The sequence below is a fragment of the Brassica rapa genome, chromosome A04 (assembly GCF_000309985.2).
Source record: "Brassica rapa cultivar Chiifu-401-42 chromosome A04, CAAS_Brap_v3.01, whole genome shotgun sequence".
In the NCBI taxonomy this organism is placed as follows: domain Eukaryota; kingdom Viridiplantae; phylum Streptophyta; class Magnoliopsida; order Brassicales; family Brassicaceae; genus Brassica; species Brassica rapa.
Genome location: NC_024798.2, coordinates 14,312,746 through 14,329,501, shown reverse-complemented (window position 1 = coordinate 14,329,501; position 16,756 = coordinate 14,312,746). Strand labels below are relative to the sequence as shown.

The 16,756-nt window shown below is 30.3% G+C and overlaps 2 protein-coding genes and 1 long non-coding RNA gene across 3 annotated transcripts; 2 read left to right on the top strand and 1 right to left on the bottom strand.

Moving 5' to 3' along the window:
• Positions 1–371: 371 nt before the first annotated feature.
• LOC103864686 (sulfite exporter TauE/SafE family protein 3) lies at positions 372–3,708 on the bottom strand. The gene is made up of 12 exons (XM_009142448.3): positions 3,025–3,708; positions 2,793–2,952; positions 2,516–2,716; positions 2,195–2,259; positions 2,062–2,089; positions 1,875–1,954; positions 1,711–1,797; positions 1,576–1,626; positions 1,267–1,488; positions 1,102–1,195; positions 885–1,025; positions 372–714 (listed from the first exon to the last, which is right to left on the bottom strand). Exons 1-12 carry the CDS (start codon positions 3,220–3,222, stop codon positions 629–631), a joined length of 1,413 nt encoding a protein of 470 aa, XP_009140696.1. The 5' UTR covers positions 3,223–3,708; the 3' UTR covers positions 372–628.
• Positions 3,709–7,088: 3,380 nt separating this feature from the next.
• LOC103864685 (mitochondrial fission 1 protein A) lies at positions 7,089–8,374 on the top strand. The gene is made up of 5 exons (XM_009142447.2): positions 7,089–7,318; positions 7,505–7,643; positions 7,728–7,849; positions 7,926–7,989; positions 8,083–8,374. Exons 1-5 carry the CDS (start codon positions 7,226–7,228, stop codon positions 8,166–8,168), a joined length of 504 nt encoding a protein of 167 aa, XP_009140695.1. The 5' UTR covers positions 7,089–7,225; the 3' UTR covers positions 8,169–8,374.
• A 6,036-nt stretch (positions 8,375–14,410) lies between these two features.
• Positions 14,411–15,544, top strand: LOC117133421. Its single transcript, XR_004457209.1, has 2 exons — positions 14,411–14,700; positions 14,804–15,544. It is a non-coding gene; the product is annotated as an uncharacterized LOC117133421 (long non-coding RNA).
• The last annotated feature ends 1,212 nt before the right edge of the window (positions 15,545–16,756 follow it).

Sequence of the window (16,756 nt, the reverse complement as noted above, 5' to 3'; positions counted from 1 at the left end):
TAACAGGCCCACGAAAAGACCCGTAAATGTTGAATAAAAATTGTAGATTTTTTGAGGTGCCACGTGTCCTCAATTGCCCCTCCTTCTCTGATGACGTGGAGGAAGGAGGAGAGACTAAACTCTACTTTATTGTATAAGATACGACTAAACAATAACAGGACAAATATGTTTTGGTTGTCCAACATTAAACCATCTCTGATAGTTTATTCTATTTTTTATTTTTACAAATTTGAGTTTGTTCCAATAGTATTCTATTTTAGAATAGAAAATAGAATGATAAACAAAAAAAAAACAAATTACTTTATATTTGGAGTAAACCTATTTTTCATTCTATTATAGTATCATTAGAATATTTTTACTCTAAACTCTATTTTAGAGTGAAAAATAGAATGAGGTTAGAGATTGTCCTTAATAACTATTTTAGAAAAACATATTTAGAACAGATAGCGAACAAGCGGAATAGTCTCTAGACTAAAGAAATAGCCACAGACATGGAAAGACAATAAATCTTGCCATCAAGAATGAGAACTTTTACAAGCTATACTTTACTGAGTAGAGACGACTTGGCTTCAGTTAAAAATAGGTAAAAATCCGAGATATTTTCTGACATGATCCATATTGTTAAACCTTAACCACTGTACTTGCAGAGGTTTTCAAAACCCATGTACTCGTGCCGTTGCAACTTGCCCATCATGTTCACTATTCCCACGCCACCTAATAACAAATATAACATTACACATCTACTCAAGGTGACTAAAAATTCCGTCACTAGCTGCGCAAGATATCTATCCTATCCATTTTGATAGATAAATGTTAAAGCAGAACAAATTAAAAGTACTGAAATTCAAAGAAATAGTTTTTGGTGAGCGAGGGAGGTCATGTACCAAGTGATATGGCGCTGATAAAAATCGTGGAGGCGAGGATGAAGATGATGAGGGATGCTCGGCCGAGGACTGCTATCAGTCTTCTGACTACATGTTGTCCAACCAAAGCTGCAATTGTTGCCACTCCCACAAGATACAGAGCTACACAGACATAAAAGTAGACATCCCGAGGTAAGAAAAACAGTCTTATCAAACATAATGTAACAGATAAACTCACCATATGGAATAGGGAATCGTTTGAGAAGATAGTATTCTACAACTGACATGGATGAAGAGAAAGTCATAGCAAAAGTCGCTGTGGCACTTGAGACCTGCAATAACAAAAAGTAGAGATCAAATGATACAAGTACTAGTGATTCTCGATTATGATAAATTCTCACACCTGTGGAGGGACACCGAGCTCAAGAAACAATGGTCCCATGATGAAACCTCCGCCTAAACCAAGTAACCCACCGACTACACCCGCCAATACGCCAAATGAACAGTAAAGAATAAGCTGACCAATGGTAAAATTAGAGCCTCCTTGTCCATTAGATGCAATGATTCTTCTACCCTGGTACAAAGCTACTGCCTCGTAGCCTGATACACCAACTGCAACCGGAATCTGCATGAATCAGAAGAGGTGTAAGTAAGCAGTGTACATGGTTCTCTCAGCTAACTAATAAAAATAAAATGTAACTGAATGTTATACCTGTAACAAGTTTATGACCCAATATCCAACTGAACAAGTTGGCATATTTTTCTGTTTCCATGAAAAGAACATGAATAAAGTTCGAAAATGTAAAAGTATGCTCAAAATGATACATATGAATGTGTACTAACTAACCTTGGCTATCTGCAGTGCCAGGAAAACAATCCAGACAAAAACGAGAAGTCCAAGTTCCTTCCAGTATACATTCTCAATAATACTTACCTGCAGTAAATTAGGATTGTTAACTCTTTACATAACACAGAACTAGCACTAGAGTAAAGATTATAAAATTAATTCACTTCTCGTTTCTTGTTGTTTCCAGGATTGGTGCTTGGAGCTGCAGGAAGAGGCATATATTCCACTTCTGTGGCAGATACACCTGATAAAAAGTAGATTAATGTTTAACCCAAAAACAAAAGAAAAAAAACAGAGGTTGTAATATGGTTGTCGCTGAAACATGTTTAACACAATAAAAACTCAACTCACCATCTGACTCTAAACGCTTAGCAGCTTCCTGTAGCACAAAAACGTTTGATAGGCATTAAAGATTGAAAGTTCTTATAAAACAATATTATAGAAAGGATATTCAAAGAATAATTCATGAAAGTTAAGGCTGTACCATTTTCTCTATAGTCTCCTTGTTCCAAGTCTCACGACCTTTCAAAAACGCCTTTGTTGATGTACCTGCATACCCATTGATATAATGTCTAACCGTGGATGGAGAAAGACAACAAGTTTAACTGATAAGATGAACATTGGGAACGGATATAAAATGAATAGAAAAGAATAAAATTATAGGAATGATGAGGAATAATGATTCTTTATCATATTTAGTGAGGAACAAATTTATTCAATATTTCTCTACAACAAAAGGAACGAGAAGGAACGAAAAGGAAAAACTATTATTATGAATGGTAAAATTTTAAGAGGATTTTTTTACCTAGAAAGAGGATTATGAGGAGTACTGTGACCATCCAATCAGGAAACATGACATTGAAAGCGACACCAACGCTAATCCCAAGCATAAGCATGGGCTGGATCAACAGTGCGAGATCGTAGTCGATGATTGGCATATCAAGCGTAGGATGCCTCAATCTAAGATTGTAATATACAGTTGACACAGAAGCTCCCACGATCATGCCTATTAAAAGAAAATGATTAAAATAACCATATAAAACTGATGCTCTAAAGCAATGGTAGTATAGTGTTACTCTTACATTTTGACAAAGCTGTTGCTGATTTAGGATCAAAGCCGATAATCAAACTGAGCATAGGTACGAAAATGCCACCTCCACCAACACCGCCTACGCTACCAAACGCAGCTCCAAAGAATCCAACGAGTGTGCCCAAAACAATTTGCCAGTTGAACTCAAATTCCTGGAAAAATGATTTTAATTTTTCTTTTTCTTTTATGAAATCTGGATCAAATCAAAGAGAAAAACTACTTACGGGCCAGACATGATGATAACCTGTCTGATCAGGTTCCCATAGAAAATCCAGGAAGAAACTGGGTGGTTCGTCACTTTCCCTCGCCTTGGAATAAAAAAAGCCCCTCTCAGCGGAAACGAAGGCAAAAGCTAAAGCGAAATTGGTGAAGAGAACGATCACTGATCTCAGACCCCGACACTTCCATCTCAGTTCCGACATTTTTGTGTTTTCGAAAATCACAAGTACACGAGTGAATCCGTATCTTACTTTTTCTATATAACGTCTGTTCTTATTTTTTTTAATAAATACCGCCTGAGCCTCTGAGACTTGGAACCTAGACGTGCTAGATTGAGGTGACGTATGAGGTGAGTCAAATCTACATCTGTCGCCTAGCTGTTTGTACTTTAAAATCAAAGATAAGTATTGTCATTAATGACGCCAGATAACATAGATCATGAAATAAGTTTTCACCAACTCCCAAATGAATAATCATCTATGTGTGTGCTTTTCACTATCTCACCATTTTCTCCACTCACATTTCAGCATATGTCGCTACATGTTCCATATTTTCTGTATTCAACTAATTGAACGTATAAATTCCATTTAACCCACATGCATATTTTAAACAATTTAACTACTTCTCGTAATGGATTTAACATTTATTAGCTGTGCGGATAATTTTACATTAAAATAATATATTATTTTTATATACAAAATTTTGAGATATTAATATTATTTTATACATGTATTATATAGTTTGCGAATATTAAGCCGTTTGGTCATCATATTATATATTTAACATAAATATTTATATTTATGAAAATAAATATATCAATTTAATATAATTTATCATATTTAATTCAATATAATAGTTTATTTTAACATGATTTATTATTATTATAAAACATATATAAAAAATAGAGTTTTATTTTCCATTTAATAAACGATAACTAAAAATAAAATAGAATTTATCATATTTAATTCAATATAATAATATTCTTTTTAAAATTAAACTATATCATTATTAAAGTAGTTATAAAGATTTTATATTATTAGCTTTAGTGAATATATGGAACTTACCAACATAATTTCTGGTTTTATTTCTAAATTTGAAATTTGTATATGGAAGTTAAATTAAATTCGACCTACATAATAGAAAATAAATATTTGGAGATACCGTTAAGAACAACAAACAAATTTTTTTAAAAGAGACTATAATATATTGTACTTACAAAATAATTTTGTAGTAAATATTTTTATTTGAAACAGAAAGGATATTTCTGTCTAACAAAATCTTTCGAAGATCTTTACCAAATATATTTAGAAAATTAATCAATCTAAATTGTTATTATCATTAAAATATACTTAAAATATTTATATGATTTATTTTTCGTTCATTAATCAAAAATAAATTTAATTTTAAATTCTCATTCTATTTTATATAATTAAAATTTAAGTTAATTAATTTTCGAAAATAAATTGTATCCTGATTCTGAAAAGATTTTTTAGAATTTTCTTAAACAATATTTATTTGTATTATAAATAAAAGATAAAGATATTAAAAGATATGATGATTAAGTTGTGTAAAACTTGATCAACTTTCTCGGGAATGGTCAAAAAAAAATCACACATTAAGAAAATTATGATTTCTGTTTTAATATATAAGATATTCAACTATTTCATTTACATGAACTTACCGGTAGATGTTAGGCATGGGTGCAACCCGGGTACTTGGTGTTTTAGCATTACTCGTCACTTGATTTTTTTTGTGCAAGTGTTAATTTTTTTACTCGTACTTTTATTTGATTCGATCAAATATTATTTAAATTTTAAATACTTATAAATAACTTGGTAATACTTGGTACTTGTTTATTTTTGTTAAAAATTTTAAAACTAGGTGTAGCAATTTTTTTAAGTAAGGCTAGACATGAGATAAATACATTTAATTTTCATATACTTGTTACTCTGTTTAGTCCACTTACAGAGGCTACATTTGAACACAAGAAAATATAGAGATAAATTTATGAATATCCTAAAATATATGTGTCATCCTACAATTTCAACAAGAATATTATTTGTTTGGCCTTGGGAGTCAAGTCCGTCGCTTCTTAAGAATTATAAAGAATAGAAACAAACTACTATTCTTAATCAAACAGAAAATCATCATTGATCAGCTAATAGGGGAACATTTTGAAAAAAAAAGAAGCTTACAAAATATATTTAATCAAGCTATAATACGACTGGAAAATTTTAAAGCTAAAACCAATAAACTGTAATTATTATTTTTTTTTTTTGAACAACAAACTGTAATTATTAAAATACAAGAAATCTCTTTTATTTCCCTCAGAACGTAACAAAATAATTTTTATTATGTGTACATACATTTGGCTATTTCATAGTCTCATTACCGTTTTAACATTTAACCATACAAAAATTAAGTGACTGAAGTTTCATATAGTTTCGTAAAAATATCTAAAAATTAGCAGTTTCTTGTATGCTTATTAATATCACAAACTGTAATTAAAAATATTACACATTTGTAACATTATGAAAACATATATAAATATGAAGGAATCAAATTTTTTAAACATCACAACAAAATATCAAAACAAATAGAATTTAAAATTAGTAATTCTTAACTACTAATAAATTTCCAAAAAGATGAAATCTAGTGTTTTGTTTGCAACTCTTATAGTAATTTTTATGTCATGTAAGTTGATTTTCAGTGACAAATATAATATCATACATTTTTAAAATATTTAATATTTTAAACGAATATCTAATAACTCTATATATGACTGAAAACTTTGTAGGTACCTCAAATTTTTTTGCAAAATCCTTTTCTGAGGATAAAAAAGATATTTCAACTCAAGCACCTAGCCCTCAACTTGATATCCAAATAAAAAATCAAGTGCTTCATGATGAAAACATTAAATCTCATGCTGCCAATAATCCACTTGGATTTTGTCAAGAATGTGCACATCATTGTATTAGAAAGAAGAGGTTTATGCTAAATTGTCGAAATTGGGCTTGTTATTGTGATTATAGCAAATATAATCAGAGAATATGTACAGGATGGCAAAGATTATGGTGCATTAATCACTAACATTTATTTAGGAATTCAAATATAAAATAAAGAAACCGCTATATTACTTTCTGTTAAATTTTAGTGATTTTTACTTCATGTATTTGTTATGTTAACTAGCTTGTAGGTTATGTATGTGTGCAAATATTTTTTTAAAAACAAAAAATGACATATCAAAACGGAATGATTATACAGAAGTTATGAATTTTTAATCAAATTTTACGGTGGAGATAGTACTGATTTGGTCGTTTAGACAAATTGAAATGCCTCATAAATATTCATAAGAAAACATCTTAAATAGTTAAAATAATAAAAATCTAGAGCTTACAAGTCTGAACTCTTGTATAAGTTATATTTTTAAAACAAGTAAAATAAATATATATTCTTTATAGGAAAATTATAGCTCACTACTGATGGATTTTTGGATAAAAATGTGGATGATTAAAATATTTTGAATACAAAATTTTTAATAGTATGTCTGAAAATTAGTTTTGATACGAGCATGTTTATATTTAAATGAAATGAAATTATTCGTTATTTATAAATCATAAAAGATCATGAAGTTTAATATAAATATTTTTTTTAAAATATTTACTTCAAATTAATGGAATTCCAATAATTCTAGAGGATAAAAGTATCAAAAATAATTAGACAACTTAGAAAACCACAACAACTCATAAATGGATAAACATATTAGTGTGTGCTTCACTTTCTCACCATTTTTCCACTCACATTTCAACATATATCACTACATATTCCAATTTTTGTATATAACCAATTGAATGTAGTCAATTCTATTCAATCCATACGTGTCTTTTCAAAAAGTTCAACTATCTTTTGCAATGAATTTAATTAAACGAGAGATTCAACTATTTCACTGTACATGCCTTACCGGTACATGTGTTACGAAAGAAAATGGGCTTATCAGACATGGTAATCTGCCGTTTTAGCCTTTATAATCAGTGAATTGACTGACATGAAAATATAGAGATACTTTTATGAATATCCTAAAATACATGTGTCTTCCTGCAATTTCAACAAGAATATAATTTGTCTGGCCTTGGGCGTCAAGTCCGTCGCTTCTTAACAATTAAGAGAGAAGAGAAACAAATCATTAATTCGTTAAAAGCTCCTCAAATGGATTCTAAAATGGGAAATTTCTTCGACTCCATCGGTTCCTTCTTCAGCGGCGGCGATAAGATCCCTTGGTGCGACCGTGACGTCATCCTTGTAAGTCTCCTCTCTCTCGATCATGTAAAGCGAACAAAATCACGATATTCGATTTATGGGTGATTTCTCATAATCTGTTTGATTTCTCGATGATTGATCGGAAGACTCTTAATCTTATCTGAAAACCGTAATTGATGTGTATAAATTCAGATTATAAGTCAAAGCATGATGATTGGTTGTTTTTAGGAATGTGAGAAAGAAGTTAAGACAGCAACGGACGGTGACTCGGAAGACCAAAAGAAAGAGAGCATTATGCGATTGTCTTGGGCTCTTGTCCATTCCCGACAAGCCGAAGATATCCAGCGTGGAATCGCCATGCTCGAAGGTATACACTGTTTGCATCAAATGAAAGTGTTTTAAAAAAAAAATTATTATTACAAAGCTTGACGAAACTCTTTTTTTGATGTAGCTTCTCTAGCAAGTAGTAGCCCTCCTTTGCAGGACCGGGAGAAGATTTATCTTCTCGCTGTTGGTTATTATCGTACTGGAGACTACTCAAGAAGCAGGCAGCTCGTGGAACGCTGTCTCGAGGTTTGATAATAGCCTCATAGTGTTAATAAAACAAATGTTTTTTTTAAACTCTTGTAACGTGTTTTTGTTTCAATAGGTTCAACCTGATTGGAGGCAAGCTTTAGCCTTAAAGAAAACCATTGAAGACAAAATCGCAAAAGGTAAATTAAAATGCGGCTTTGGATCTTTTCTTCTTTTGTTGCTAATCTGGACAAAATGATGTGATGTTAAACTTTGTTGGTCCTAATTTGCAGATGGTGTTATTGGGATAGGCATCACGGCTACGGCCGTTGGCCTCATAGCCGGTGGAATCGCTGCTGCTTTGGCTCGCAAAAAGTGACCCTCGCAGATTCCCTGTGCATATAAATAACATATGCTTTCTTTTAAGTTCTTTTTTTTTTGTTTTTTCAGCTTTCAGATGTTCCATTACTTTATTTTCTATGCTCTGTTCAAATAGTAACTCTCCCCTCACGCCTATATCCCAAAGTCAGAGCCAAACTTATTGTCTTTCTACGGTCATAATCTGATAATTGTTTGTTTGTAGAAGACATAGCATAGATATAAAGTACCATATAACTAATCGTCAACCACGTCGTTCACTTCATAAATCTCATGAACGTAAGACATAAAACAAATATTTAGCTATAAACATATGCCTAATAATCTCATAGAAAACTTGATGGAATGTTAGTTTAAGACATTAACAAAGAACACGCCGAGCAAATTTCCCTGGAAAACATAAATTGAAAGGAACCAATGGCATTAACTTGAACATTGTGTTGATTAACATATTCATGTTCTCAAATAACTTAAGCAACTAGAGGGACCAAGTTTTACTAAACGTATTAATTAACTTATAGGTTATGTATGTGTGCAAATATTTTGTAAGAAAATAATTGACATATCAAAATGGAATAATTATAATATTTACATAAGGTATTAATTGTTATTCAAATTTTACGGTGGAGATAATAGTAATTTGGCTGTTTAGGCAAATTTGTAATGCCTCAAAAAAATCAAAAGAAAACGTCTTAAATAGTTAAAATAACGAAAATTTAGAGCCTAAGTCTAAAATCTTGTATGTGTTCTATTTTCAAAACTACTAAAGTAAATATTTATAGGAAAATTATAACTCAACCCTGATCAAATTTTGGATGGATGTTAGAAACACTGATAATCATATGATGATCGTGAAGAGTAAATAAATCACCAATAATCACCAGACGATCCAAAATTATTGTCAAGACACCAAATGAAAACCTCTGACAAAAGCTATCAAGACATGGTAAGAAATCTTGAAATACTTGTCTAGAAAGTCATAAATCAGTGAAATTGCACTCAGTTGAAAGATGAAATTTGTCGAGTCTGACTACTGATTTAAAGCGTTTATCAGTGTGCCACATACAAGTCTGAAACCCGTCACAAAACTTTGACAGTCAGTTTGAAATACTAAAAAAATTTCCCCAAAACCTCTGGAATTGAAAACCTTGCCGATCAGATTCTCCTTGATTCCGGTAGCCAAATAATGAACGGTCAACACTGTCGAGTTTTTAAAACTTTATAATTTCCACTGCTATCCTAAATCAAACAGAAAATCATCATTGATTAGCTAAATCTCTTTGATGGTGGAACATTGTGAAAAATAGAAGTTTACAAAAAGCAATTAAAACAAGATACAATACGACCACAAATTTTCAAAGCTAAAACTAATAAATTGTAATTATTAAAATACAAGAAATCTTGTTTATTTCTTGGGAAAATTCAAACAAGATGAATAGTGATAAAACAATTTCAGCAATTTAAACCTTAATCCGCAAAGGAGGTTGTAGAAAATGTTTTTTTTGGGGGGTTGGGGGGCGCTTTGAAACGAGTATAAATATTGAACATTTTGATGAAAAATACATATTTTAGGTTTCAAATTGAATCGATGCACTTGATGAAGACATAACGTCGTTTGTATTAGTCTGCAAGATGGTCCTTCTATTTTACAATATTTACAAACATCACTTCAAACTTTTTTAAACTGATCATAAATCCCCGTGAACTGTACATATTCAAACTTTTAATTTCATAATTTTTACTATGTGTACATACATTTGGGCATTGCACAATCTCATTACAATATTAAAATTTCACAGTACAAAAAATAAGTAACTGCAGTTCCACATAGTTTCGTAAATGTATCAAAAAGTTAGTCGTTTCTTTTGTGCCTATTAATATCACAAATTGTAATTTAAAACATTGCTCTTTTGTAACATTTGTGAAAACATATATAAATAGGAAGGCATCAAACTTTTTAAACATCATTGTATTAGAAAGAAGAGGTTTATGCTAGATTGTCGAAATTTGGCTTGTTACTGTGATCATACCAGATATAATCAGAGAATATATAAAGGATGGCAAAGATTATGGGTGCATTAATCACTAAGATGTATTTTAGAATTCAAATATAAAATAAAGAAACCATTATATTATTTACTATTAAATTATAGTGTTTTTACTTCACGTATTTGTTACGTTAACTAGCTTGTACGTTATGTATGGGTGCAAATATATTTTAAAAACAAAAAATCGACATATAGAAACGGAATGATTATACATAAGTTACGAATTTTTATTTAAAATTTACGGTGGAGATAGTACTGATTCGGTCGTTTAGACAAATTGAAATGTCTCAAAAAATTCATAAAAAACATCTTTAATAGTTAAAATAATGAAAATCTAGAGCCTACAAGTCTGAAGTACTCTTGTATAAGTTATATTTTTAAATCTAATTAAATAAATATATATTCTTTATAGAGAAATTATAACACACCCCTGATCAAATTTTGGATGGATGTTACAAAAACTGATAATATGATGATCGTGAAGAGTATATAAATCACCAATAATCAACAGACAATCCAAAATTAATGTCAAAATACCAAATGAAAGCCTTTGACAAAAGCTATCAAGACTTGGTGATAAGTCTTGAAATACTTGTCTATAAGGTCATAAATCGGTCAAACTGCACTCAGTTGAAAGATGAAATTTGTCGAGCCTGACTACCGATTTAAGGCGCTTATCAGTATGCCACAAACCAGTCTGAAACCCGTCCTAGAACCTTGACAATCAGTTAGAAATATTAATTTTTTCCCAAAACCTCTAGAACTGAAAACTTTCCCATCAGATTCTCCTTGATTCCAGTTGCCAAATAATGAACGGTCAACGCTATTGAGTTTCTGGAACTGTATTGTTTCCACTGTAACTCTGAATCAAACATATATCAGCATTGATTAGCTAAATCTTTTTGACGGTGGAATATTTCGAAAATAAAAAATAGAAGCTTACAAAACTATTTAAAACAAGCTATAATACGACCAGAAATTTTCAAAACTAAAACCAATAAACTCTAATTTTTAAAATACTAGAAATCACATTTATTTCTTGGCAAATTCCTAAAGATGTGAATAGTGATTAAAAAAAGTTCAGCAAATTTAATCCTAATCAGCAAAGGAGGCTGTGGAAAAAGTTAGGGGGGGGGGGAGAAGAGAAGGGAAGGCGCTGAAACGAGTATAAATATTGAACATTTTGATAGAAAATACATATTTTGGGTTCAAATTGAATCGATGCACTTGATGAAGATATAAAATCGATGCAAATTGGATGGATGTTACAATAACCGATAATCATATGATGATCGCGAAGAGTAAATAAATCACCAATAATCAACAGACGATCCAAAATTAATATCAAGACACCAAATGAAGGCCTTTGACAAAAGCTATCAAGACATGGTAATAAGTCTTGAAATACTTGTCTCTAAGGTCGTAAATCGGTCAAATTGCACTCAATTGAAAGATGGAATTTGTCGAGTTTGAGTACCGATTTAAGGTGCTTATCAGTGTGCCACATACCAATCTGGAACCCGTCCCAGAACCTAGACATTCGGTTAGAATATTAATGGAACGAGTATAAATATTGAACATTTTGATGGAAAATACATATTTTGCGCTTCAAATTGAATTGATTCACTTGATGAAAACATAACGTCGTCTTTATTCGTCTGCAAGGTGGTCCTTCTATTTTACAATATTTACAAAAATCACTTTAAACTTTTCAAACTGATCATAAATCTCCGTGAACTGTACATATTCAAACTTTTAATTTCATCATAATAACACAATCATTTTTACTATGTGTACATACATGTGGGCATTGCACAGTCTCATTACAGTTTTTAACATTTCACAATACAAAAAATAAGTAACTGTAGTTCCACATAGTTTCGTAAAAGTATCTAAGAGTTAGGAGTTTCTTTTGTGCTTATTAATATCACAAACTGTAACTTAAAACATTGTTTTTTCATAACATTTGTGAAAACCTATATAAATAAGAAGGCATCAAACTTTTTAAACATCACAACAAAATATCAAAACAAATAGATTTGAAAATCGGTAACTCTTAACTACTACTAAATTTCCAAAAAGATGAAATTTTGTGTTTTATTTGCAACTCTTCTAGTAATTTTTATGTCATGTAAGTTGATTTTCAGTGATAAATATAATATCATACTTTTTAATATCTTTAATATTTTAAATGAATATCTAATAGCTCTATATATGACTGAAAATTTTGTAGGTGCCTCAAATATTTTTGCAAAATCCTCTTGTGAAGATAAAACAAATATTTCAAGTCAAGCACCTAGCCCTCAACTTGATATCCAAATAAAAAACCAAGTGCTTCATGATGAAAAAATTAAACCTCATGCTGCCAATAATCCAATTGGATTTTGTCAAGAATGTGCACATCATTGTATTAGAAAGAAGAGGTTTATGCTAGATTGCCGAAACTTTGCTTGTTACTGTGATCATAGCAGATATAATCAGAGAATATGTACAGGGTGGCAAAGATTATGGTGCATTAATTACTAAGATGTATTTTGGAATTCCAATATAAAATAAAGAAACCATTATATTATTTACTGTTCAATTTTAGTGTTTTTTACTTCACGTATTTGTTACGTTAACTAGCTTGTAGGTTATGTATGGGTGCATATATATTTTTTAAAAAAATCAGCATATTAAAATGGAATGATTATACATAAGTTACGAATTTTTATTCAAAATTTATGGTGGAGATATTACTGATTTGGTAGTTAAGACAAATTTTAATGTCTCAAAAAATTTATAAGAAAACATTTTTAATAGTTAAAATAATGAAAATCTAGAGCTTACAAGTCTGAACTCTTGTATAAGTTATATTTTTAAATCTAATAAAATATATATATTCTTTATAGAGAAATTATAACACATGGCTGGATAAATTTTGGATGGATGTTACAAAAACCAATAATCATATGATGATCGTGAAGAGTAAATAAATCACCAATAATCAACAGACGATCCAAAATTAATGTCAAGACACCAAATGAAAGCCTCTGACAAAAACTATCAAGACATGGTAATAAGTCTTGAAATACTTGTCTGTAAGGTCATAAATCGGTCAAATTGCACCAATTGAAAGATGAAATTTGCCGAGTCTAACTACCGATTTAAGGCGCTTATCAGTGTGCCACATACCAGTCTGGAACCCGTTCCAGAACCTAGACATTCGGTTAAAATATTAATTGTTTTCCTATAACCTCTGGAATTGAAAACCTTGCCCATCAGATTCTCCTTGATTCAAGTGGTCAAATAATGAACGGTCAACGCTGTTGAGTTTCTGGAACTGTATAGTTTCCACTGTAATTCTGAATCAAACATGAAATCATCAATGATTTGCTAAATCTCTTTGACGGTGGAACATTTTGAAAGTAAAAAAGTAGAAGCTTACAAAATCATTTAAAACAAGCTATAATGCGACCATAAATTTTCAAAACTAAAACTAATAAAGTGTAATTATTAAAATACTAGAAATCACATTTATTTATTGGCAAAATCCAAAAAAGGTGAATAGTGATAAACAAAAGTTCAGCAATTTTAATCCTAATCCGCAATAGAGGCTGTAGAAAAAGTCTTGGGGGGTGGGGGGGGGAGGCGCTGAAACGAGTATAAATATTGAACATTTTGATGGAAAATACATATTTTGGGCTTCAAATTGAATTGATTCACTTGATGAAAACATAACGTCGTTTTTATTCGTCTGCAAGGTGGTCCTTCTATTTTACAATATTTACAAAAATCACTTTAAACTTTTCAAACTGATCATAAATCTCCGTGAACTGTACATATTCAAACTTTTAATTTCATCATAATAACACAATCATTTTTACTATGTGTACATACATTTGGGCATTGCACAGTCTCATTACAGTTTTTAACATTGTATAAATATTGAACATTTTGATGGAAAATACATATTTTGGGCTTCAAATTGAATTGATTCACTTGATGAAAACATAACGTCGTTTTTATTCGTCTGCAAGGTGGTCCTTCTATTTTACAAAATTTACAAAAATCACTTTAAACTTTTCAAACTGATCATAAATCTCCGTGAACTGTACATATTCAAACTTTTAATTTCATCATAATAACACAATCATTTTACTATGTGTACATACATTTGGGCATTGCACAGTCTCATTACAGTTTTTAACATTTCACAATACAAAAAAATAAGTAACTGTAGTTCCACATAGTTTCGTAAAAGTATCTAAGAGTTAGGAGTTTCTTTTGTGCTTATTAATATCACAAACTGTAACTTAAAACATTGTTTTTTCATAACATTTGTGAAAACCTATATAAATAGGAAAGCATCAAACTTTTTAAACATCACAACAAAATATCAAAACAAATAGATTTAAAAATCGGTAATTCTTAACTACTACTAAATTTCGAAAAAGATGAAATCTGGTGTTTTATTTGCAACTCTTCTAGTAATTTTTGTGTCATGTAAGTTGATTTTCAGTGATAAATATAATATCATACTTTTTTAATATCTTTAATATTTTAAATGAATATCTAATAGCTCTATATATGACTGAAAATTTTGTAGGTGCCTCAAATATTTTTGCAAAATCCTCTTGTGAAGATAAAACAGATATTTCAAGTCAAGCACCTAGCCCTCAACTTGATATCCAAATAAAAAACCAAGTGCTTCATGATAAAAAAATTAAACCTCATGCTGCCAATAATCCAATTGGATTTTGTCAAGAATGTGCACATCATTGTATTAGAAAGAAGAGGTTTATGCTAGAATGCCGAAACTTTGCTTGTTACTGTGATCATAGCAGATATAATCAGAGAATATGTAAAGGGTGGCAAAGATTATGGTGCATTAATTACTAAGATGTATTTTGGAATTCCAATATAAAATAAAGAAACCATTATATTATTTACTGTTCAATTTTAGTGTTTTTACTTCACGTATTTGTTACGTTAACTAGCTTGTAGGTTATGTATGGGTGCATATATATTTTTTTAAAAAATCAGCATATTAAAATGGAATGATTATACATAAGTTACGGATTTTTATTCAAAATTTACGGTGGAGATATTACGATTTGGTAGTTAAGACAAATTTTAATGTCTCAAAAAATTCATAAGAAAACATTTTTAATAGTTAAAATAATGAAAATCTAGAGCTTACAAGTCTGAACTCTTGTATAAGTTATATTTTTAAATCTAATAAAATATATATATTCTTTATAGAGAAATTATAACACATGGCTGGATAAATTTTGGATGGATGTTACAAAAACCAATAATCATATGATGATCGTGAAGAGTAAATAAATCACCAATAATCAACAGACGATCCAAAATTAATGTGAAGACACCAAATGAAAGCCTCTGACAAAAACTATCAAGACATGGTAATAAGTCTTGAAATACTTGTCTGTAAGGTCATAAATCGGTCAAATTGCACCAATTGAAAGATGAAATTTGCCGAGTCTAACTACCGATTTAAGGCGCTTATCAGTGTACCACATACCAGTCTGGAACCCGTCCAAGAACCTAGACATTCGGTTAGAATATTAATTGTTTTCCTATAACCTCTGGAATTGAAAACCTTGCCCATCAGATTCTCCTTGATTCAAGTGGTCAAATAATGAACGGTCAACGCTGTTGAGTTTCTGGAACTGTATAGTTTCCACTGTAATTCTGAATCAAACATGAAATCATCAATGATTTGCTAAATCTCTTTGACGGTGGAACATTTTGAAAGTAAAAAAGTAGAAGCTTACAAAATCATTTAAAACAAGCTATAATGCGACCATAAATTTTCAAAACTAAAACCAATAAAGTGTAATTATTAAAATACTAGAAATCACATTTATTTATTGGCAAAATCCAAAAAAGGTGAATAGTGATAAACAAAAGTTCAGCAATTTTAATCCTAATCCGCAAAGGAGGCTGTAGAAAAAGTATGGGGGGGGGGGAGGCGCTGAAACGAGTATAAATATTGAAAATTTTGATGGAAAATACATATTTTGGGCTTCAAATTGAATTGATTCACTTGATGAAAACATAACGTCGTTTTTATTCGTCTGCAAGGTGGTCCTTCTATTTTACAATATTTACAAAAATCACTTTAAACTTTTCAAACTGATCATAAATCTCCGTGAACTGTACATATTCAAACTTTTAATTTCATCATAATAACACAATCATTTTTACTATGTGTACATACATTTGGGCATTGCACAGTCTCATTACAGTTTTTAACATTTCACAATACAAAAAAATAAGTAACTGTAGTTCCACATAGTTTCGTAAAAGTATCTAAGAGTTAGGAGTTTTTTTGTGCTTATTAATATCACAAACTGTAACTTAAAACATTGTTTTTTCATAACATTTGTGAAAACCTATATAAATAGGAAGGCATCAAACTTTTTAAACATCACAACAAAATATCAAAACAAATAGATTTAAAAATCGGTAATTCTTAACTACTACTAAATTTCCAAAAAGATGAAATCTGGTGTTTTATTTGCAACTCTTCTAG

What these genes read in the sequence shown, in the direction of transcription:
- LOC103864686 (XM_009142448.3), bottom strand. Translation starts at nt 3,222, where the DNA reads ATGTCGGAACTGAGATGGAAGTGTCGGGGTCTGAGATCAGTGATCGTT. An exon ending in GAAACAACAAGAAACGAGAA is followed by an intron (nt 1,798 to 1,874) that starts GTGAATTAATTT and finishes AATTTACTGCAG; the next exon opens with GTAAGTATTATTGAGAATGT. An exon ending in TATCAGCGCCATATCACTTG is followed by an intron (nt 715 to 884) that starts GTACATGACCTC and finishes ATTTGTTATTAG; the next exon opens with GTGGCGTGGGAATAGTGAAC.
- LOC103864685 (XM_009142447.2), top strand. Translation starts at nt 7,226, where the DNA reads ATGGATTCTAAAATGGGAAATTTCTTCGACTCCATCGGTTCCTTCTTC. An exon ending in TGGAATCGCCATGCTCGAAG is followed by an intron (nt 7,644 to 7,727) that starts GTATACACTGTT and finishes TTTTTGATGTAG; the next exon opens with CTTCTCTAGCAAGTAGTAGC. An exon ending in TGAAGACAAAATCGCAAAAG is followed by an intron (nt 7,990 to 8,082) that starts GTAAATTAAAAT and finishes CCTAATTTGCAG; the next exon opens with ATGGTGTTATTGGGATAGGC.